The following is a 22,055-nucleotide window of genomic DNA, read 5'->3' as shown; positions in this document are numbered from 1 at the left end:
AAAAAGATTCCCGTGCTCGTGACTGTCACTGCGCATGTCAGCCTTCCCGGCACATGGCAGCTGAGAGCCCTCTCGGGAGGGTGCGGGAGGTCCTGATCCGGGCGCCGCCAGCTTGCTCTGTGATCTTCGCTAAGCCCCTCAATCCTTCTGCTCTGCCATGTGCAAACCAAATGCTCCCAGCGTCACCCTGGATCCTTCACGGCAAAGACAAGCAGAATCCAAGTGGGGGGCTGTTTTTGGATCAGGGGCCACAGGACCCTTCTTGGCGGTGCTTATAGATTTCTTCAGAAACGCCATTCTCACCCGCTTGTGGACAAGGACTGAGCCAGTGTGACCAGCGTGTCCCAGGGTGCCTGGGAGTTTCCTGGTCGTAACACTGAGAAGCCCCGTGTCCTAGAACAACCTGGAGAGTTGGTCACTCTGTCCGTACTCCACTTTGGTGTGAGAGAATGAGTAAATTCTGGCTGGTGGTGCGTCCTCCACACCTTACACCCTCTCCCTGTAAACATGGCTGGAGGTGGCTTCTCTGCCAGGGGTGAAGGGAAGACCCGTTTGAGATTAACAGAGATGAGGAAAGCAGACATTCCAAGCTACCTCTCCCCAACTTCGAGCTTACTTCTGACCTGGAGGGGGCACACAGAACCTTATCTAGGACCCACTGGAGACTCCTGTCTTGCTGGGTTCCTGTGTGGGGCCAGGTGGCAAGAAGGGACAGGTGTGGAGATGTCCAGTTCAATGCCTCCTCATGTCACATATAGGTGTTTAACCTTTCCTTGGATGCGCCGCCCTCACAGGCATTCACGGGGCAGGGAGACCGATGTGCTGGCACACGTGCACCCCCCCCCCCCAACCAGCACCTTCACCTGCCAGCATGATGCCGGGCCCACGCACTCACGAACGGTAACCAGAGCTTAAGCAAAACACCCACGGAGATTGAGCTATGCAAATAGGCGTGCACACACACACACACACACACACACACACACACACACACAGATGGATGCAGGGAAGAGGGGCTGGGAAACGGCATGGGCAGGCAGAAGATTCCTGGAGACAGCATGGGGGGGGGGGGCATGTGCACGGGAGTCCAGAACGGGCACCATGGCGCGAGCGTGCTCAGGAGGCGGCGGTGGCCATGGACACAGCACACACACCTCCCCCAGCCTCCTTATCTAGTCTCCAACCAGAGCTCCAGTTTGGCATGTTTGGGGGCAGGCCCTGAACATCAAGAGATGCCCCCCACCCTCCCCCTGCCAGGCAGGAGCCTCTTGGGGCTGCCAGACCTGTGTAGGTACCAGGGCTTTCTGGCACAGCTCCCCGGGAGAAAGGGCAGGCCCGGACGTGCTGCACAGGGGAGCAGGCTTGTGGGGGGTGGCTCTTACACAATCCCATCCGGGCCCGGCAAGGCGGGAGAGTTGAAAGGCCCCTGGCAGCTCCCCAGGCCCTTCTGCCCGGGCAAGGAAACCACAGCCTGAAACGCCTGGGTTTCTGAAGGGCGGGAAGGCGGGAGTTTTTGAGGCCTGCTCCACTCAGGCTGCCTCCCAGACTCTGTCATTCCTCTGAGGCCAGAGGGGCTGCCGAGCATGTCGGGCACCGAATCATCGGCTTCCGGAAACTCCGCTAGGCTGGTGCCCTCATTTCCCACTGAATATGGGAAGAATTTGCTGAAGACATTGTTCCTTTGCCCAGAGATCTGCAGACACCGAAACCTATCCACTTAGGTGCAGAAAGCAGCTGGAAAATGGGGCCCTGAGAAGCCCGATGGTTTTCCTGGATGGATGTGCCAGATACTCTTCTAAGCACTTTCTGAATATTAACCAGTTCAATTCCCACCATAACCCCAGAAGGTAGGCAACTGTTATTATCATCTCCATTTTTTTAGAGGTGAGGAAATGACTTGCCTAGTTTCACACAGCTCGCATGTGGCAAGACTGGGATATGAACCCAGGCAGCTTTACCAGCGTTTATAACCTTTTTGGTCTTTGGGGAATCAAGCAGACTTGTGAGCCAACCAATTAGGAATACATTGGAAATGGCTTAGGAGCCAGGGTTGCAAACATAAGTGCCTACAGGGCCAGACAGGTGAAAAAAGTGTGACTCAGGCCTGGCAGCGAGAGGCCTGTGGTCCCAACTGGAGAATGTGTAGGTAACCCAGAGGTGTCCTTATACAAATTCCTTAAAAACAAAACTTGCCTGGGGGCCACTTGGGGCCCCTGCCTTAGAGAAGCTCTAACCTAAGCCCAGGGCACCTCTGACATGCACGTGGAAATGTGGTCTAACAGGGCATACCAGCTCATCTTGGGAGGTTTCAAAGGCCACAGAAGCAGCAAAGGACAGAGATGTATCAGTGAGTGGAAGTGACAGAGGACAGGAAGAACAGCCATTCAGAAACAGCAAAGATGATGTGAGTGGCCTGTCCCTGGAGGAACGGAGGCTCTTGATAGCCTAAATAACTCCATCACTTATGAGTCCAAGGAGGTCCAAGGAGGCCACTTCTGCTCCAGGACACATCTAACAAGGCAGAGTCTTTCATTTTAGGATTTTAGCCCCAGCTTGGTCACTGATTCACTTGGTTACTTCAAGTTCCTTGCTATAATCTTTGGTCTGCTCTTTTGACTTGTTACAAGTAAAGTGATACCATATTGGAGGCTGAACGTACAAATTTGCTGATTTTCAATTGGTTTTGACCTACAAAAACATCAGTTTCATACGATTCAACCCTATAATTGTCCTGTCTACCTTGCAAGATGCAGAGGATAAATGAAAATGCTTGAGGGGTGAGCCAAAGACTCCCTGCTATGTACACAGCAAGCGCTCAGTGAATGCTTGCTGAATGTAAATACTGGTTCCAGAACCAGGTGCGCAGGAGCCTTCCTTACTGCTTCTAGCAGAGCCAGCAGCTTGGGGGACAGGGGGTGGGGAGGGGGACAGGGTCAGGCAAAGCAGTTCTTCGAGGGAAATTCACGCTCACCCAGCTCCTCCCAAACGTCTGCAGCATTGCCCAGAACCACTCCCCTACGCCCTCACCGCCCCCCCCCCCGCACCCCGCCCCTACCCCTGCCCCTGTCCCTGAGCCATAATCCAGAAGGCATGTCCAGTTTTCAGCTTGGATATACAGACTGCCCAAGGTCACCATCCAGGGAGGTTAGAAGCCTCAATTGCTTAGATGTGGCACAGACCAAGCTCTCGCTGCATCTGGGTTTTGTGGACTGAACAATTCCTTCTAGGGTAAACCAGAGATTAATGGATGCAAGGAAGGTAGAAGGCGCTGTCCTGCCTCATTTACGATGCCGCACAATCCCTCCAGTTCTTGGAGACTGTGGCACAAAAGAGGAGATCACAACGGCGGCGGACAACAAGCCCTTTCCTCCTCTGGGGCGAAGAACCGCCCCAGGTCCACGCCGCAATAAAGGCAGCTGGCCGGGGGAGGAAGGGACCGAACAAAGAGTTGGGACGCGTGGTCCTTGGGGATACTATTGCGAGTCCCTTGGACTGACGCGCGCCCACCCTGCCGAAAATCCCACTTCCAGCCATTGGGGTGCCTGGGGGCAGGACGGAGACCCGCAGACGCCCCCTCCGCTGCCGCGTACCCGGGACGGGATGGCGACCGCCAGGCAGCAGGAGGTGGCGCGATGCTCCCGCCCTTTCCAGCACCTGTCCTACGTTTCTCCCGGGCAAAGGACAGGGAGCCCGGGCTTCTCTCTTCCCAGAGGACAAGTCGCTTGGGAAAAGCCCCAACGGCCAGACTGACAGATGTGAACCAGGATGCGGGCCTGACGCGTGCGGGACAGGGGAAGCGGGGAGGGGGCCCAGACCCAGGTGGCGCCCCTGCACTCTCCGCGCCTCCTCCCGGCGGGAGTCCCGGGTCATAGGAGGCAACCAGGCGGATGCGTGGTAAGCTCAGCAAAGGGAGTCTCGAGGTGGGAATGGGGTCAGCGAGCCCCTGACCTAAGAGAAACAAGAAGGGCGACTCAGTCTCTCCTCCCGTTCCTCACTTTAAGCTCTACTGGATTTGGCATCCGTCCCTCCTCCACGACTTAAGACTCCGGGTTTTCTCCATTCCCAGATCGGCGGCCCCAAGAGACAGACAGCGGAACCTGCCAATGGCAGGACGCAAAGCGTCAACTTTGTGTTCGCCCGCCACTCTCAGCCAGTGTGCGCCCGTTTCTCCGGAGTCCCGCCTTCCGTGTCGGGCGCCCCCTTCTGGCAACACGGGGATGAACCCTATCTGTCGCCATGTTGAGTGCGGCACAGAGAGTTTATTTATTTTTTTTTCTGGAACATTTTCCCATCGATTCTAATCTTTCTTCCCACACGGCTGGCCTCTTACTTCGACAGCCAAGCGCGGTTGCAATAAGGAGGATGTAGCCTGCGGTTTTCGGATCGTCTGCGTGATCTGATCGCCACGTCACGCCACGCTTACCGAGCCCAACGCCATCTTGAGTGTGGCGCCTTGATGGTTCTCTTCTCAGGGCTCCGCGTGGTTCCCTAAATGGCGCCCCAAACTTCAAGGAGTCCCCAAGGACTAGCCCAACTGGTCTAAAGGACGTTTATTTCCCCCAGTAAGCTCTCAGTGTATAAGCTCATGTGCCCCTCGCAGCCCCTTAAGGGCGGTGAGAGAGGGTAGACTCGATGGCCGGGCCGTGGAAGGAGGCTCCCAGAGGCTGTCACGACGGCAGTGACGGTCCGGAGCAGGCGCTGTCCAATGCCCTGGGGTGCGGAGACCGCTGTGTGGTGCGACGCCCGTGGGATTGTCCTGTTCGAAGGCAGGAGCCTGCACCGGCCCACGGCTCCCCTCGAAGCACGAATCCCAGAGAGTGTGCTTGGCACGGAGCCCGCTCGTCGGGTGGCTCAGGCGGCCAACGCCGGGGCTGGTGGTGGGCAAAGGGGTCACCTCTTCAAAGACTGGGGCGTCTGGGGCTGGGCAGAGGATGTTGACGACGTAAAGACGGGGCAGCCTAGGAGCGCGGGTCTCGGCCTCGCGCCCTCAATGATCGTCTTAGGGCTACCGCCCACTTGCCATGGGACAATTCTTGGTTGAAGGTGCCCAGGAGCGGGGGGCGGGCACCTCCCCGGGCACTGCACAGGGCACCGCCCCGGGCGAGCGCAGCCCAGCACCCGGCCCTCCCCTCCCCCTCGCTGGCAGCCGTCGTGCGCGCCGGTCGCCGCCTCCTCTTCCCTCCCCCTCCTTCCGAGCAGCAGCGGGGAGGGGAAGACGGGGGGGGGGGGGGGGGGGGGCTGGGCGGGCAGCTTTGCCGCGCTTTGGCTTTCTGCGTCAGCAGCCCCAGCAAAACAGCTGCGGGAGCGCGCGCCCAGAGCGCGCTCGCGCGCCCCTCCCCCACGGCGCCGCCGCCGCCGCCGCCGAGACCCGGCAAACTAAGGCCCTGAATGACAGTGCGGCCGGCGACTGCGCAGCGCGGGACGCACCAAGGCACTGCCGCTTTAAGCACGCTTGCCCATTGTTCGGAATCGAGCCAATGAGCGAGCGCCCGCTCCCTGTGCTCAGCCAATAGCATTCGGGCAGAGGAGGCCGAGCGCCGCCCACTAATCTATATTAAAGGTTCTGGCGCCGCGTGAGTTCCCCACTGGCTGCTCTGAAAAGCCATCTTTGCATTGTTCCTGCGTCCGGCTTCCCGTTCGCCGCAACCACCTCCGCCGCGCGCCTCCTCCGCCACCCCGGACTCCGGCAGCTTTGTCGCCAGAGTCCTCGAACTCTCGCTCTCTTTTTAATCCGCTGCATCGGATCACCGGCGTGCCCCATCATGTCAGACGCGGCCGTGGACACCAGCTCCGAGATCACCACCAAGGTGAGGCTGGACGCCGCCCGCCCCTTCGGGGTCCGAAGGCTGCCGCCGGAGCGGTGTTTGGCGCGCGACGGCTGGGCTGCCCCAATCTCGCTGTCGTTTCTTCCTGTGGAGAGACTGCTCGCCCCCGGCCTAGGCCCCCCGGCAGCCCAGTCTTTTGTGTGCGGGGGAGGGGGCGGGAAGCGCTGCGGGCAGACGTGATGCCCGTCGAGGAGTGGGCCGGGGTGCCCTCGGGGTCCCGAGGGCGGGTGCGGGGGCTGAGGGGCTCGGGTGATGGGTGTCGCACAGCTCCTGAAACTTGTTTGTGACTCGTCTGAACAGTGGCGGGAGGAGAGGGGCCGGGCTGGGGGTCGTCAGCCCGCAGGGCACACGGAAATAACTTTGAAACTCGAGCGCGTTTGGAATCGGAAGTGCTGGGGGGGGTGCGCGTTGCAGGCGCGGGTCGGCTGCGGGAAGTGGCGGCTCCGCAGCGAGCGCCCGCCGGCGGCGCTGCTCTTTGTTCGGAGCCGGGCTGCCTCGTTTCGCGCCTTGCAGTGGGTCCGAGGAGGTTTATCGGCACTAAGCTCTGATAAGGCGGAGTGGGGCAGCGGGTCAGCCGGCCGCTACGTCGATTGTCTCCGCGGAGGTGTGAAGGTCTCCTCCGCCCTGGGGGCCCTCAGGGAGGGCGGGGGTAGGCGTCCTCCGGGGAGAGTGCTCCGGGAGCAGCCGCCCAGCTTCAATAATTCAGCGGTGCCGGGTTTGGCTGTGGAGGAGGCGAGCCCACGCGCCGTTGGGGAGGAAACGGAAAGTGAAGGAACGGCGCGCCGCGGCGACGATGGGCGCCCCCCGCGGCTGCCCGGGAAGCACCGTGTGCGCGGCCGCTCCGGAGGCGACGCGGACGAACAAAAGCTGTGGCCGCGGCTGCCCCGTTGCGGGGTCAAGCCGGGCGCCAGAGGTGTTTGGGAGACTGGTGCTGCGGGTTCACTGCCCTCGGTTTTGAGGTCTTGGGTGTTTGGCGCAGTTCTGGTCCTGCGCGCCGGGTAGTTTCCGCGGCCCGCGCGGCGAGCGTCTCCGCCCTCAGCGGGAGCGCGGCACTTTAAGGCACATCGGCGTTTTTACCCGGAGGCTCTTGTCCGCGCCTCTCTCGTGCCCCTACGGGGACGGGTACGAGTCACCTTGGCGTCTCCCTAACCTCTGTGCCCCTGGCGTCACCTCTGGCTCTTTCCCAGGGGTGACTCCCCCTGCGGAGTGGAGCTGGCGACTGGGATCTCCGCAAGGGCTTCAGCCCGGCCCCCTCTGGGCCCAGCCCGGGAACTAGTCGGGGGTTGAAGGGTCGGCCCTTCCCGGTGCGGACGTCCGCGTTCGCTTTCCTTCTAGGCAATTTCCCGCCGGGAATAAATAGCGCGTGGAGCGCGTCCCCGACGGCCTCGGGCTGCCGGTCTGAGAAAGCCCTGTGGACTTCGGGGCGGCCTCCCGCGGGACTTTGCCCGCCAAATGCGAGACGCAGGCCCACGCGTCGAGGCCTGTGGTGGGGGCGTCGAGAGACCCGGAAAGACCGGCGCGCAAGTCGCGCAGTGGCTGGGCCAGCGCAGCCCGCACGCCCCGGGTCTCCAGGGTCAGGGGCGCACTCGGCGGCCCTGGGCCACGTGCTCCGCGCGCGCGGTGCGTGCCGAGGTCCGCGCGCAAAGCCCGCCGGGCGGGGGCTGCGCGCCTGCGCGCCGCGTTCTCCCCGCCCCCACCCGCTCCCCGGGGCTTCGGCCGCCAGGGGGCGGGAGCGGGCGGTGCCTGGGTTCGCGGCCCGTCGGCCCGGGGTAATGGGGCCGACAGGTGCCCCGGGGCCGCTCACTGGATGGAGGCCGAGCTGCACCGGCGCCCGTCCCGACGCCTGTTTGTGTTGGCAGCCGGTTCGGCAGTGCCAGGTGGAAAAAGTTACGGGGCTTTGGGGCGCCCCCGACGGCGTTGCCCTTTGGACCGTGTCCACTCCTCGAGGTGCGGCCGAACACTGAGAGCCGCCGCGCGGACAGCGAGAAGCTGGGAGGGAGATGGGGAGCTCCGGGCCGCGCGCATCTGAACAAGGGTCGAGTCACCCAAGCTGGGGTGCATTTCCCGGCAACGGTCTGGGACCTCCTGGGACAGCTGTCACATATAGGGGATTGGTGGGTTCGGGTTTTTTTCCAAAGACCTGCCCTTGCAGGTCCTGGGCTACCGTGGGCTTGGAGCTTAAGCTCGGCTCTAAGGCGGCCTTCCCAGTTCTGCCTGTTTGCTTCCTCCCATTCCCTTCCCAGGCTAACCCGCCCACGGGAGTTCTCCCCGCAGCGCCCGGGCCCTCCCTCCATTACCTTATTTATTTATGGCGCATACCTGCTGTCTTCCAAGGAGGATTTGTGAGAGGCGGAGCTCCCTCTGGTTGGAAACCAGTCTGTGATGGGTGTGTGAGAGTGAAGTGTTCCCGGGCTCGTCTGCCCAGCCAGACGGGTTTAAGGCTGTGGTGCCACAGTGGCTCTTTTCCTAAGAAGCATGAGTAAGGGACGGTGGGAACAACTGTAGGGGACTGTTTTTGGTGTGTTTCTTAAGGGTTGAGAAATCGGAGGAAACCTTGACCACAGACACCCTGGGTATCCTGTGGCCCTTCCTTGCAGTATTTCCAAGTGTAATACGGGGCTGTTAGGACACCCACATCAGCGGTACATACGTGCCTTGAGTCCTGGGCCTCTTTGCCAGCCCTGGGTTTCTCAAAAAGACTTACTGGTTCCCTCTTACTTTTTGAAGGACTTAAAGGAGAAGAAGGAAGTTGTGGAGGAGGCGGAGAATGGAAGAGACGCCCCTGCTAATGGGAACGCTGTGAGTGTCCACCTTCCCCATGACCCCTAACTGCTCTGGGCCAGGAAGTTCTCACTCCAGCTTGGGTTTAATCCTGGTTAGGGGAGGTGCATGGTGGTCCCCTGGTGGAGCTTTAGGAAGATGAATTGATGAGTTCTCTTAGCTGGTCTGGGACTGTAGATGCACTGGTGGGGTCCCGGGGAAGGGATGGAGCAGGACCGATGGCCTGTTCTCATTAACAACCTGGTTATGTTTTCTGTCGAGGAGAATGAGGAAAATGGGGAGCAGGAGGCTGACAATGAGGTAGATGAAGAAGAGGAAGAAGGGGGAGAGGAAGAAGAGGAGGAGGAGGAAGGTGATGGTGAGTAGCCTTGTTCATCTCCCCTTTTGGGGTTCTTTCCCTTGCTTTGTCTAGAAAAGGGGCAGGAATTGGGGGTTTCTGGGGTTGGAGACCGGTGGACCCCCTGCAGCCGGGTTTGTACTGTGGAGTTAGGACTTTGTTGTAGGCTAGTGAGGCGAAGCTGTGCCCTATGCACCCACACTGACTCCCTTTGGTGCCTTCCGCGCACTGATCTGTTCGTCTGTCCTCTTGGGGTGCAGCCGGCTATGTGGGCCCTTTTTCTTCCTCCGAAGACTTGTGCCCGTGTGGCTGGTGTGGTACCCTGGCTGCCCGGTTTGTTGGGCTGCAGAGATCGGGGGTCTCTTGTCCTGGCGATTCTGTTACTGGCAGATCCCTGAGGCGCTGTGGTGTTGTGTGTCTCTCCCCCCGCCAAGTTCTGGCTGTCACTGGATGGGCAGGGTACCAAGATTCTTCCCTTAGTTGAGGAGGCAGCATGGTTTACCCTGGGGTTTGGTTCTGCAGGGGAGGAAGAGGATGGAGACGAAGATGAGGAGGCTGAGGCAGCCACGGGCAAACGGGCAGCTGAAGATGATGAGGTGGGTCCTGGCTTGGGTGTGGCTTGGGGGCTAAGGTGTTACCGCCCGAGGGGCTGCCGATTGGAGTCTGGGGTGGTGAGTGGTCCTGAAAGGCAGGCTCCCTTGTCTTGAGCAGGAATAGGAAGGAATCTAGGCCTGCCTTCCCAGAGCCCTGGAAGCCTCTGGAGGGGCCAGTGGCTGGCCCCTGCTTGGCTATGCCAAGTGGCGGGGGGGCTGCAGGGGCCTTGACTGTCTTTCTCTGCCCAGGATGACGATGTCGACACCAAGAAGCAGAAGACCGACGAGGATGACTAGACAGCAAAAAAGGAAAAGTTAAACTTAACAAAACAAAAAAAGGCCACCGTGACCTATTCACCCTCCACTTCCCGTCTCAGAATCTAAACGTGGTCACCTTCGAGTAGAGAGTCCCGCCCGCCCGCCCCACGCGGGCAGCGCCACCCGCAGATGACACACGCTCTCCGCCACCCAACCAAAACCACAACGTGAATTTGCAACAGGGGAGGAAAAAAGAACCAAAACTTCCAAGGCCCTGCTTTTTTTCTTAAAAGTACTTTAAAAAGGAAAATTTGTTTGTATTTTTTATTTACATTTTATATTTTTGTACATATTGTTAGGGGTCAGCCATTTTTAATGATCTCGGATGACCAAACCAGCCTTCGGAGCGTTCTCTGTCCTACTTCTGACTTTACTTGTGGTGTGACCATGTTCATTATAATCTCAAAGGAGAAAAAAAACCTTGTAAAAAAAGCAAAAACAACAACAAAAAAACAATCTTATTCCGAGCATTCCAGTAACTTTTTTTGTGTATGTACTTAGCTGTACTATAAGTAGTTGGTTTGTATGAGATGGTTAAAAAGGCCAAAGATAAAAGGTTTCTTTTTTTTCCTTTTTTGTCTATGAAGTTGCTGTTTATTTTTTTTGGCCTGTTTGATGTATGTGTGAAACAATGTTGTCCAACAATAAACCGGAATTTTATTTTGCTGAGTTGTTCTAACAAAGCTGTCTCAAGCCTGTTTTTTCTGTGTTTCATTTCTCTTTAGACTTGAGGAGGGGGTGAAGATGGGAGGGGGAGGGTCTTGAGATCAAGCCCAGCTACGTTTCCTGGGGATAGTGGGCCAAAACCCCCAGTTTGCAAGGAGGATGGATGTGCCCGTTGGGCTGCATGGTGGGTGGCCATGGTGGTCAGCGACTGAGCCACGACAGGCCACCAAGACATGGGGAAGGACCCTGGAGTTCCGGGTTGAAGGGGGAGCTGCTTAACCTGGGTCGGTCTGCTTACCTCATAGGGTCGTCCCACGACTACCTCATTGGGTATCCTGGAAAGCGATGGCCGCAGCCCCAGGGACTCCAGAGGAACAGGCCCTAGGGTTGGGGTCTGCACTGGCCAGATGTGAGCCCGGGGCCAAGACCCCAGCCAGGCTGCCTCCCGCCTCCCGGTAGGATAACTGACAACTTTGGCCTTTCCTACTGGGGCCTCTCCCAATTAGTGTGGCCACAGTGGCTCCCCCTGGTGGTGGCATGTGGCATATGCCACCTTCTGGTCCCTTTAAACTTCAGGGCGCTAATGCAGCCTTGCCCTAATTTTCCAAGCTCCAGCCTGGAGAAGGAAGTAGGACCTTGGTTAGAAGGGCAGGCCAGCCTGACCCTTGAGCACAGTTGAAGGTGGTAGGTGGGCACTTCGGATTTTCAGACACAGGTTGTGAGCAGTGAGGAAAGCTGAGTGAAGCAATGGGTGACCTCAAGCTCAAGCCCTCAGGGAGAGGGAGCTATTGGAGCCCCCTAAGCTGCCTGAGGCCTGAAGATGAGCTTCACAAGCAGAAGCCCCCTACAGGCATCCCTAGTGTGTGCCCCCGAGTCGTGGTGGTACCCATTCTCTAGGCTGTCAGCGAGATTGAAATCCTACTGGCAAACTGGCTGCAGGACCCACTGTGAGGGGCTTGTTCACTGAGCATGTAAATGTAGGGGCTCTGCCACCCGCTGGGGGGACCCTGGGCCTCCTTTGTCCCTCCCGAATGCGGTCTTAAAGATGCCTTGCTCTTAGATACGAAGGGCTGAGAGGGAAAGGGGGCTGGAAGGGGGTGGTGCACAGATCCATCCTCAGGAGGGATACGTCTCAGGTCGGTGTGCCCGAGCCTATGCCACAGGCAGGAGTGGGCAGAGGAGGAGGTGGGGACAGAAAAACCATGCACCCTCCCTACCTCCCAACACGGCATGTGGGAGTTCTTGCCTCGCACTTGAGCTGACTTACCCACTGCTTTATCCAAAGAGACAACCCTCTCCTGACAATCGCTCCCGTCTCCCTCTGCCCTCCCTCCACCTCAGGCGCTGCTCTGCATTAAGGAGTCTTCAAAACACCCGTGGGCAGTGAGGGGTTGGGGGGAGGGGGATGTTAGCTGAGGTACCCATCCACAACTCTTTAAGGAGAATCTTGGACAAGGGGACTCTGAGCACCAGGACAAGGGGTCCCGACAGCAGGGAGGGCCTCCCTGGGGAGGCAGCACTGAAGCTGAGACTGGAAAGGCCAGGAGGATGAAAAAGGAGATGCGGGACAGTTCGGGGGGTCAGCAGTGGTGCGCGGCCAGGCCCTGATGCAGGAGGGTGCTGAGAGCGCACAGGCAAAGGGGGCGGGCAGTCTGCCCCAGGTGCTGAGGTAGGATTTCTGGGGAAGCCATGGAATGGCTTTAGTAGGAAAACTCCCTGGAAAGCACTGAAGTGACATCTGCCGAGGCAGGGGTCCTGGATTAAGAAGAAGTCCTGAGTGGAAGAGAAACAGGTGATTTTGAGATACAACATGGGGTAAAGTGTCAAGACTCCGGGATAGGTTGGGTGTTGGAGGCCAGGATCCCCGACCCCAGGCTGGGGCCTGAGCCCTTCGGCACAGGGAGGAGCCATTTGCCACGTGGAAGGGGCTGGAGATGAAGGTCTAGACCTGCACGGAAACCTTGCTGTGTTTGAGGTGAATTGTCAGAGGCTGTTGGGTGCACAGGTCTGGGGGCAGAAGAGAGGCTTGGGCTGGGCCAGAGTAACCGAGGCCGAGGTACGAACAAAATAGGCCAGGACGAGGGCCCGGCAAGAAGACACAGGGCATTAAGTCACACCGGGGAACACAGAGCTAGATGCTGTCCCTCTCAGTAAGTGAAAGCTCTGAGCCCAGGGCCACCTCTCCCTTCATCCCAGGCCCCACCTCCCTCGCTCACCAGCACATTAGCCTCCTTGTGTCCAAGGCAAGCTTGGTCCTCCCGCAGGGACTCTGCACTTGCCACTCCTGCCCCAGGGATGTCTGATTCCCAAACTTCTCATGACTCGCTCCATGTTAGGTCTCAGTGCCAGTGTTACCTCCCCAGACAGGCCGTCCCTGTCCCTGACTTAAAGAAGGCCTTCCCCGGTTCTGTCCCTCAACCACAAAGCAGGTCTCACAATGTGAGCTCGTATATTTTATCGGTTTGTGTGTTTCTTGGCTGTCCCCCATGCTTTGTTTACCACGTTTCCCTGCACACAGTATTCTGTCGATTCCATTCATTCATTCGTTCGTTCGTTCATTCATTCGTTCATTTGCATGTGCGCCCAGTGCTCTCCGGACACCACAGGGCACCTCCGGGTTGTGAGAGAGCATTCCACACCTTTGTCTCCCCCACCCTCGTTCGTGGATTCTGCTGGGCACCCCATTCTGGCGGGGGGTGGGGGGCTTGCCCTGCACAGGTGTTGGAGCGTGTGAAGACAAGCGTGGAGAGTCCTGGGCTGCTCAAGCCCCAGGCTGCCTGTCGCCCACTGAACTGCACCCAAACTGCTGCCAGGGTCGGGGATGGATCAAGGCTTCAGTAGGAAGGAACTTCTAGCCCTGAGCACCCACCCCATGTGTCCCGCACAGGCTGGGCTGGTGGCTTCTCGAGGCAAGACTGACCAGCTCCAGGGCAGCTCGGTCCTGCAGATGTTCCCAAGGCCCATAGCCCAGGCTGGGTCTCTAGCCCAAGGGGCAAAGAAGGAACATAGAAGGCAACGCATGGGGCTGGCATCAGGCTCCCAGGCTCCCTCGGTCTTGGAAGGAACTACTATCCTCAAAACTTGTAGAAAAGAGGTAAGAGGCTTAGCCCCATCCAGACGCAGATTTGACAGCTGTGTTAATGGGCAAGTAACTGAACCTTGCTGGGCCTCCCTGTCCTCCTCTGCACAATGGGAACAAGAGTGTGAGTCATAAGCCAGACCCAGGGCTTTCTTTCTTAATGTCCCATGTCTGCACCTAGCTCCCGGCACCCTCTGTCCCAGCCACATGGCCTCACTGCATCGCTTTGCCCCCTGAAGTTTGGCCTGGAATAGCCCTTTGCTGCCTTTGGCACTTTGGCACTAGCCCTTCTAAAGGCCACTACACTATTTGTCACTCCCTGGGGACCTGTTCTCAGACAACCTGTTCTACACATCCATCTTCCTCCCAAAGTCCCCTCCGTGGGCCAGGCTGCCCGCAAGGCCCAAATTGGAAGATTTGCAAGGGACGGGCTCCCTCTGGTGGACACAGAGGAACTGCAGGGGGCTCTGCTGGATTCTGCTCAGTCCGGGAAAGAGCCTTTCAGGGGCCCTGGCCTCGGGGAGCGCAACTTCAGCCACGGCCATCCCACAGAAAGACCTTCCTCCCTCTCTGTTTCTGGAGCCCCAGTCAGACCTGAGAGTCAGTGGTCATTTCGCAAGCCTTTCCTCTGGGCAGCTGATGGCCCAGGAATCTGGTCCTTATTTTCCTCAAGGGGAGACCCCAGAACCCTCCAGAGTCTAGCTGAGGTCAGGGGCAGTTCCTCCTGTGTCTGCCTTGAGTTCCGGTCCCCCGAGCTCCCTCTTGCTTAACTCCGGTCAAATGCTTGGTGTACACAGCACCCTTCTAGGGCAGGTCCAGCTCTTGGTCATCTCTGCTCGCTATTCACAGTGACTGCTGACCTAAGTCACAGTCCCAGGAGCCTCTGCTCCTTGGAATTGGGGGCTGGAGGTCCCAGGCTCCCAGAGGCACTCCCTGGTGCTCTGAGCTGCCTGCCAGGCTGCCCCAGGCCTGAGTGCCAGGATCTGGTCCCACCTCTTCTCGGCTGCCAACGCCGGCCCACGGGTCCAAAGACGGCCTACATCCCCAGTGCCCAGCCTTCTGCCATGCTTCCTCTGAGGCCTCCTATGTCCTGGATACGGGCCGTCCCTGCCCGCCTCAGGCCCTGGCCATTGTGTGGTCCCTGCCTGGTGAAAGCTGCTTCATGGGGATGGAAATTCTGGTCCCAGCTCTCCTTGGGGTAGTACAATTTTGCAGTGTAGCCGCTTGCCAACCCCTAGCTCCAAGCCCTTGAAGGCAAGGGTGGGGCCAGCCAGGAAAGGGGGCAGTGCTCTCCTCAGGCCCGCCTCTTCAGAGACCTCAGCCTCTGCTCACAGGGTCTGGTCTGAGTTCAGAGAGGCGATGAGAGCTCGAATTAGGAAACAGCCGAAACATTCTAAGGCTTCCTGCAACACGGACCTTATATACTAGGGGAATGGTACCTAGTGCGTGTGTGCAATTTACCGAGAAGGCCTAGCAGCCTGTGGCTGGCCGGGATTCCGTGAGGTCCTGAGCATAGCCAAGGGACCCAGCCTGGAGGGTGTACGCCCTCGTGAGCTCTTTGTCAAGGCTGCTGCCTTTGGCAGCAGAAATGCAGCAACAAGAGCCAGGTGGTCACTCGAGACAACCTCATTTCACATGCACCCATGCTGGGGCCCAGCTGTGAGGCTCTTGGCAGAGAGCAGATCTCTGGCAGGAAGGAGCTGCTGGTGAGGATTCCATAAGGTACCAGGGGACATATGTCGTTTTTGTCACCAGCAGCCATCCCATCGTCCTTCTCTTGGCAATAATCTCCTGAAATGGCGTCCAGTTTGCCTCTTAAAGAACTTCAGCCCGGGTACTCTCAAATTCCACCGCAGAGTACGTGACTTGGTCTTGACCAATCAGTGCCCAGGACCCCCTGGCTGTACTGATTGGCTCAGGGTTGGCCCATGACCCTAGCTGGTCCAATCGGAGTGAGCCTTGGGATTTTCAAAAAATAATTTATGTATTTATTCATGCACGTTTATTTATTTTGAGAGAGAGAGAGAGGGAGAGCCAGCGAGCAGGGGAGGGGCAGAGAGAGGGAGAAGGAGAATCCCATGCAGGCTCCATGCTGTGCCACCAGCACAGAGCCGGACACGGGGCTCAAACCCACCAACCCTGAGATCATGACCCGAGCTGAAGTCAAGAGTCGGGCACTCAACCGACTCAGCTACTGAGGCACTCCTTAAATGTTTATTTATTTTTTTTAACGTTTATTTATTTTTGAGACAGAGAGAGAGCATGAACGGGGGAGGGGCAGAGAGAGAGGGAGGCACAGAATCGGAAGCAGGCTCTGGGCTCTGAGCCATCAGCCCAGAGCCCGTCGCGGGGCTCGAACTCACTGACTGCAAGATCATGACCTGAGCCGAAGTCGGATGCCCAACCGACTGAGCCACCCAGGTGCCCCTAAATGTTTATTTTTGAGAGAGACAGAGAGAGACAGAGAGAGCACAAGTAGGGGAGGGACAGAGAGAGGAGGACAGAGGATCCAAACCATGCTCTGTGCTGACAGCAGTGAGCCGATGTGGGGCTTGAACTCACAAACCGTGAGATCATGACCTGTGCCAAAGTCAGACACTTAGCTGACTGAGCCACCCAGGCACCCTGGGATTGTTTGTTTGTTTTTTAAGTAAGCTCTAGCCCAACAGGGGGCATGAATTCATGACTCTGAGATCAAGAGTCACGTACTCCACCAGCTCAGCCAGCCAGGTACTCAAAATCTGGGATTTTTTTTATTGAGTTGTTGAAAAGGGAAGAAACTTGGACCTGGGAGGTAAGCCTTGAACTTAGATCGATGGAGACTGCTGCCCATACAGATAGAAGCAGAGTTGAGCCAAGAGGCAGAGGAACTCTAAGTTCTATTTTTTTTTTTTTTAATATTTATTTTTGGGACAGCGCAAGTGGGGGAAGTGGAGAGAGAAGGTGATAGAGGATCCTGAAGCGGGCTCTGTGCTGACAGACCGATGTGGGACTCGAACTCACAAACCACGAGATCATGACCTGATCCAAAGTCAGATGCTCAACCGACTGAGCCACCCGGGTGCCCAGAGGAACTCTAAGTTCTGATGACAGTGCTTGAGTCTCTGGGTTGAGCTGTGCCTAAATGCCGTACCAATCTCTGGACTTTTCAGTTACGCAAGTCTGTAAATTTCCTCCTAGTTTAGGCTGGTTAAGGTTGGGTTTTCCGTCGTCTGTAACTGAGTCATATTAGCAGACAGGAGAATAGGGGGCTCCAGGCTCCAATCTCCAAAGCCAACCAGGCCTCCATGAACAACAAAGACAGCTTGAGGAGGGAGGAACGAAGAGGTGTGGGCATTGCTTTCGTGGTGTGTTTTCTAGGTTGAGGGGGAGCAGAGGGAGGTGAGTCAACCTCAGAAGATACCGCGATGCTCATCGTTCATCTCTCAGTGGGATCGGAGTACTGCTTGACTCATTCCCAGCTGGGTTGGGGGTGGGGGCAAGGCCCAGCCACCCGAGCTGCCCACCTTAATTCCACTGCTTGGAGTTGCCCTTTCCCTCTTCTCCAGCCGTCGGTGCTCTCTGGTCCTCTGGCCTCCCAGCAACTCACTGAACTTACGGTCTTCCCACCTATGCCTCACAGCCAAACACAGTCTCACTGGACTCAGTCGCTGTGCGACTCCTGAATAAGGGGAGAGCCCCCCCCCCCCGTCTTCATGCAGCCTGGCACCTCCCAATGTTTCTCTGCTCCAAGGTGTGCCTGAGAGGTGAGATCCATCCAGTTTGCCAAAGTGCTGAGGTAAGCAAGGTTGAAGGGTTTTCTTTCTGCAGAACAGGGTCTCCCTGGGTCTTTAATACACAATGGAGTCTCTAAGAGGAAAATTTCACATGTGCAGCTCATTCCAAATTCGACCTGGATTTTTTTTTTTTAATAGAAAGCCTATTAACATATTGAAGGACATTAGTGTCCAGAAAAAGCTGACCTTGTACAAGGACCCCCACCAGGGCTCAGGGAATGTTTGCTGAACTAAACAGATGATAGGAAAGGATTCCTTTGGGAGCTGGTTCCATAGTCTGGCTCACAGAACCCTGCATGGGCCTCATGCAGGCTCTCTCAGCTGCCGGTAGTCTGGGGCCCTGTGACCCTTGTCAACACGGCCCAAGAGGTGGTTGGTATCAGTAGGTTTGGGTGGAGCAAAAAGTGGAAAGTGGTACAAATCTTTCTGGAAAGCATTTGACCCTGTATATCAAATTAAAAAAAAAATGTGCACATATTCTTTTGTCTTAGGAATTCATCTGCAACTCCATTCTGTACCCTAGGAAAATTGCTACCACTTCCCACGGGTATTCTCTGGGTCCTTCTCACCAATCTCCCCACAATGTCCCACTAGAGCTGGGGGCTGTGGCCTGTTGGAGACTGATGATGGGCAGACATCTAGTCTTGAAGATACTGAGGCTGGATGGGTTCCAGCACCAGGGGGGAGGTGACAGTGGATTCTACAATTCCGATCCCTTTGTCAACATTGTCCCTAGCCAGCTTTGAGGGGCCGCTGGCCTCTCTACTGGTCAACCTCTCAGGAAATATCTCTCTCTAGGAGATGCTCATTTCTTTCCTTGGAGACAGTGTGGTCTGGACGCATTTCATTTTATTGATTTATTAAAAAATTTTTTTTTAACATTTACTCATTTTTTGAGAGACAGAGAGCACAAGCAGAGGAGGGGCAGAGAGAGGGGGAGACACAGAATCCGAAGCAGGCTCCAGGCTCTGAGCTGTCAGCACAGAGCCCGATGCAGGGCTTGAGCTCATGAAACACGAGATAGTGACCTGAGCCGAAGTCGGACGCTTAACCGACTGAGCCACCCAGGCGCCCCTGGATGCATTTTAAAGACCTTGGCATTAAATGAGTCCCATTATTAGGTAGGCGGGCTTTATATTATTTTCCTGGTCTGCTCAGGGGCTTGCCAAAATTACAAACAATGACTTAGCTTTTAAATGGTAGTCTCTTGTGGGGCGCCTGCATGGCTCAGTTGGTTAAGTGTCTGACTTTGGCCTAGGTCATGATCTCGCCATTCCAGAATTCGAGCCCCATGTGGGGCTCTGTGCTGACAGCTCAGAGCCTGAAGCCTGTTTTGGATTCTGTGTCTCCCTCTCTCTCTGCCCCTCCCCCCACTCATGCTCTCTCTCTCTCAAAAATAAACATTAAAAAAAAGTTATAAACGGTTTGTCTCCTGTAATGCCATGACATTTTTTAGATGTGGCACTCCCAGTGGCCACTTGCCTCTGCAAGGAGGCCAAGGAGGTGCCTGTGGGCAGGGGCAAGGTTTTTTTCAGCAAATGATTGTGTGTCTTCTTCAAAACGCCACCAAATCCACAGTGAGGTCTCAGAATTCTGTGCCAGAATGATATCATCTGAGCCTGGAAATGTTTGAGGATCACTGTGGCCATAAAACCACCTGAATATCATATAAAGTGTCTACTTTTGGGGTGCCTGGGTGGTTCAGTCGGTTAAGCCTCCGACTCTTGCTTTTGGCTCAGGTCACCATCTCCCGGTTCGTGGGTTCCAGCCCCACGTTGGACTTGCACTGGCAATGCAGGGCCTGCTTGGGATTCTCTCTCTCCCTCACTCTCTGCCTCTCCCCCACTCACACGCACGTGTGCTCGTGCACTCTCTCAAAATAAATAAAGTGTCTACTTTTAAGTAGATGTAAACCCCTCAAGAAAAACCTTAACCTAATTGTGCCAAATGTATTGCTGATCACTGCTGAATACAAGCCAATTAAAAGAGGGTAACAATTAGACAATCTGCCAGAAGAAGGGATTTGGATCCCAATCCTGACCAAGGGCTGAGCCCTGAGTAAACAGTATATATATGGCCAATAATATACCATGAAAGAAAAGAAATGACCATTATCAATCTCTAACAACATAAAAGAGTGGAATGAAATTCCAAGTTCTGTAAATAGAACCCCTGATGACATAGGGGTTCCCTGTGCACCATAAAATATTCAAATACCATATTGTATGGCTTTAATACACATATGTTAGCCCCAGATGAAAATAATAATTATACATAAAACATTCATGTGATAATAATCTTGCTTATCCTCTTATAATTGAGAAGAGCTATTTGGAGGATGATTTGAATAAATCAAGTCACTTAAAAAGCCACTCTAAGAAATTTGAATAAATGCCTTCTTTTCCCTTGAAAACATTTCCTCTAATAAGTACAAGAATTCAAAAGCATCCCATGGAACCAAGAGCTGTCTGAGTTCGGGAGATGGGGTGGGGAGGGGGTGGTCAATACCCAGTTTTGCTAGCTGCCATTGAAGGTTTTATGTGCATGTGTTTCTTGCCATCTGAAAGGTGGATTTCATTTTATTTTAAGTAATCTCTACACCTGATGTTGGGCTCAAACTAATGACCCCAAGATCAAGAGTTGCATACTCTACTGACTGAGCCAGCCAGGTGCTCCTGAAAGACATATTTTTTTAGAGATTTTTTTCCTTAATGTTTATTTATTTTTGTGTGAGAGAGACAGAGACAGAACATGATCAGGGGAGGAGCAGAGAGAGAGGGAGACACAGAATTTGAAGCAGGCTCCAGGCTCTGAGCTGTCAGCACAGAGCCCGACATGGGGCTGGAACTCACAAACTGCGAGATCATGACCTTAGTGGAAGTCAGACGCTTAACCCACTGAGCTCCCTGAAAAGCATATGTTAAACTAAAGGCTTAGGGCACCTGGCTGGCTGTTGGTAGAGAATGTGACTCTTTGATCTCAGAGTGGTGAGTCTGAGCCTCACACTGGGTGTGGAAATTACTCGAAAATAAATCTGAAAACAACAACAACAGAACACCTAAGGGCTTACTAGAAAGTCTTTAAACTGTCTCTGTTCACAGCATCCTCAGTGTCTCAGTAGTTTTTTCATAATGCAACTAAACCAAAATAAACAACACTCCTCTTTATTATGTAGTATATTAAATATTTATATCCTAACCTAGTTAGTAGCTGTTATATTATCTGGGAAAAAGAAAAGCCACATAAATTGCGAGAAAAAATATTTTTATTTTATTTGTAATCACAATGACTTACTGATGGGCTATGTGCCTGCTGAGCACCGCACAGCTTCTCAAACTTTGGAATCAGATTGGACACAACCACCCTCATTTCCTATTCACATTGATTTTTAAGGGGTGCTTATCACCCAAACTTCCCAAAACTCGGTTTCTTAAAGATACCTCCTCAAAAAGAATGTAACGTGCTGTAATGTGATGTTGAAACCGAACTGCCTTGAGTTCCTAGTGACCAGTGTGCGACATATGTCCCAAATTGTTGCGTTTCCTTTGAAAATTAAAATATCCTTTGGCACCCTTGTGAATTTGGTGAAGTGCCCTGGGGTGCCTCGGTGCACAGTTTGGGAACCAAATCTCTACTTTTCGCTCCATTCCACTTCACCCCCGTTTTATTCAAAACTACAGCCAAAGATGCTCGTTTCAGACCCAATAAAAGCACCAAAAAAACTGCTAAGCAGATTATGTCTTCACTGTGAGGACTATTTTAACAGTGTATTTTGAAAGCTGCCAAAACAATTGCCTGCTCACCAGCAAGAAATTCTAAAAATAAACCATTCAATACAGAGGGATTGGCAACCAGACGCACATTTTGGGGCTCTTTTTGGCCGTGATGCGAAGGATAAATCAGAAGGGGAGGCGATGCAGTTGGCCCCACAGGCCCCAGGTGGTTGTAGGAACCACAGCACGGGGAGCAGGGCTGGAAAAGATGTCTGTGAAGCTGGTCAACAGGCTGGTCTGAATTGTGGGGCGGCCCATTCTCCCCACTGACCTCCAGGGAGGGGTCATCAGCTCTGAAGTTCTCCTCCTTCCCTGACCTGGGCAGATGTTTCTGCCTGCCAGTCCCACCCGAGCCTGGGGGGTGGTGGTGAAGGAAAGCAGGGACCTCTGTGGCCGTTTTCTCCTCAGTTCTCCTCTCCACCCTGCACCAGGCTGCATGGGGCCGGTTCATGCCTCTCACAAGGAGGAGTCCCTTGTAGTAAATTAGAGAATCGTGGGTACCATACCGGGTTCTTGCTTTGTTGAGTGTTTAGGGGACTTAAAACATCTTTTCGAGTAAAAGCCTGGCTGTCAAAGGCTGTTGGCTTGCTGGGGACTCATCCAGCCTGTTTTGGTGGTCAAAAGCTGAACGCCGTCTTCTGTTCCTTTTCACACCAGACTGATGCTGCCATTTCTTCAGAGCTGTCCTGTTTCTTCAGAGCATTGATCACTATCTGAAATTATTTGCTTCCTGTCTCCTCTCATTAGAATCTAATGGTAGGGACTTCCCTAGTCTTGTCCAGCAAGTACCTCCACCATTTAGAACAGTGGTTGGTATATAAAAAGTGCTCGATACACATGCGTGGAGTGAATGTATAATGCTTAAAGGGTTTGCATATCGTATATTCTCGATATTCAAGAGCTAAAA

The 22,055-nt window shown here is 55.2% G+C and overlaps 1 protein-coding gene across 2 annotated transcripts; it reads left to right on the top strand.

The window, feature by feature from the left end:
* Positions 1-5,564: 5,564 nt before the first annotated feature.
* Positions 5,565-10,537, top strand: PTMA (prothymosin alpha). 2 transcript variants are annotated; one of them, XM_047873111.1, is made up of 5 exons: positions 5,565-5,807; positions 8,553-8,624; positions 8,868-8,964; positions 9,466-9,539; positions 9,786-10,537. In XM_047873111.1, exons 1-5 carry the CDS (start codon positions 5,763-5,765, stop codon positions 9,831-9,833), a joined length of 336 nt encoding a protein of 111 aa, XP_047729067.1. In that variant the 5' UTR covers positions 5,565-5,762; the 3' UTR covers positions 9,834-10,537. The 2 variants fall into 2 exon arrangements, with proteins under 2 accessions (XP_047729067.1, XP_047729068.1); XM_047873112.1 differs by having other exon boundaries at positions 5,566-5,807; positions 8,871-8,964.
* Positions 10,538-22,055: the final 11,518 nt, after the last annotated feature.

Source organism: Prionailurus viverrinus, chromosome C1 (assembly GCF_022837055.1).
Source record: "Prionailurus viverrinus isolate Anna chromosome C1, UM_Priviv_1.0, whole genome shotgun sequence".
NCBI classification, from domain to species: domain Eukaryota; kingdom Metazoa; phylum Chordata; class Mammalia; order Carnivora; family Felidae; genus Prionailurus; species Prionailurus viverrinus.
Note: the sequence above shows the minus strand (reverse complement) of the source record. Positions and strands in the feature narration are given on the sequence as shown.

Coding starts and splice junctions, on each gene's coding strand:
- PTMA (XM_047873111.1), top strand. CDS start 5,763: ATGTCAGACGCGGCCGTGGACACCAGCTCCGAGATCACCACCAAG. Junction 8,625..8,867: donor CCCCTGCTAATGGGAACGCT/GTGAGTGTCCAC, acceptor TTTTCTGTCGAG/GAGAATGAGGAAAATGGGGA. Junction 9,540..9,785: donor GGGCAGCTGAAGATGATGAG/GTGGGTCCTGGC, acceptor TTCTCTGCCCAG/GATGACGATGTCGACACCAA.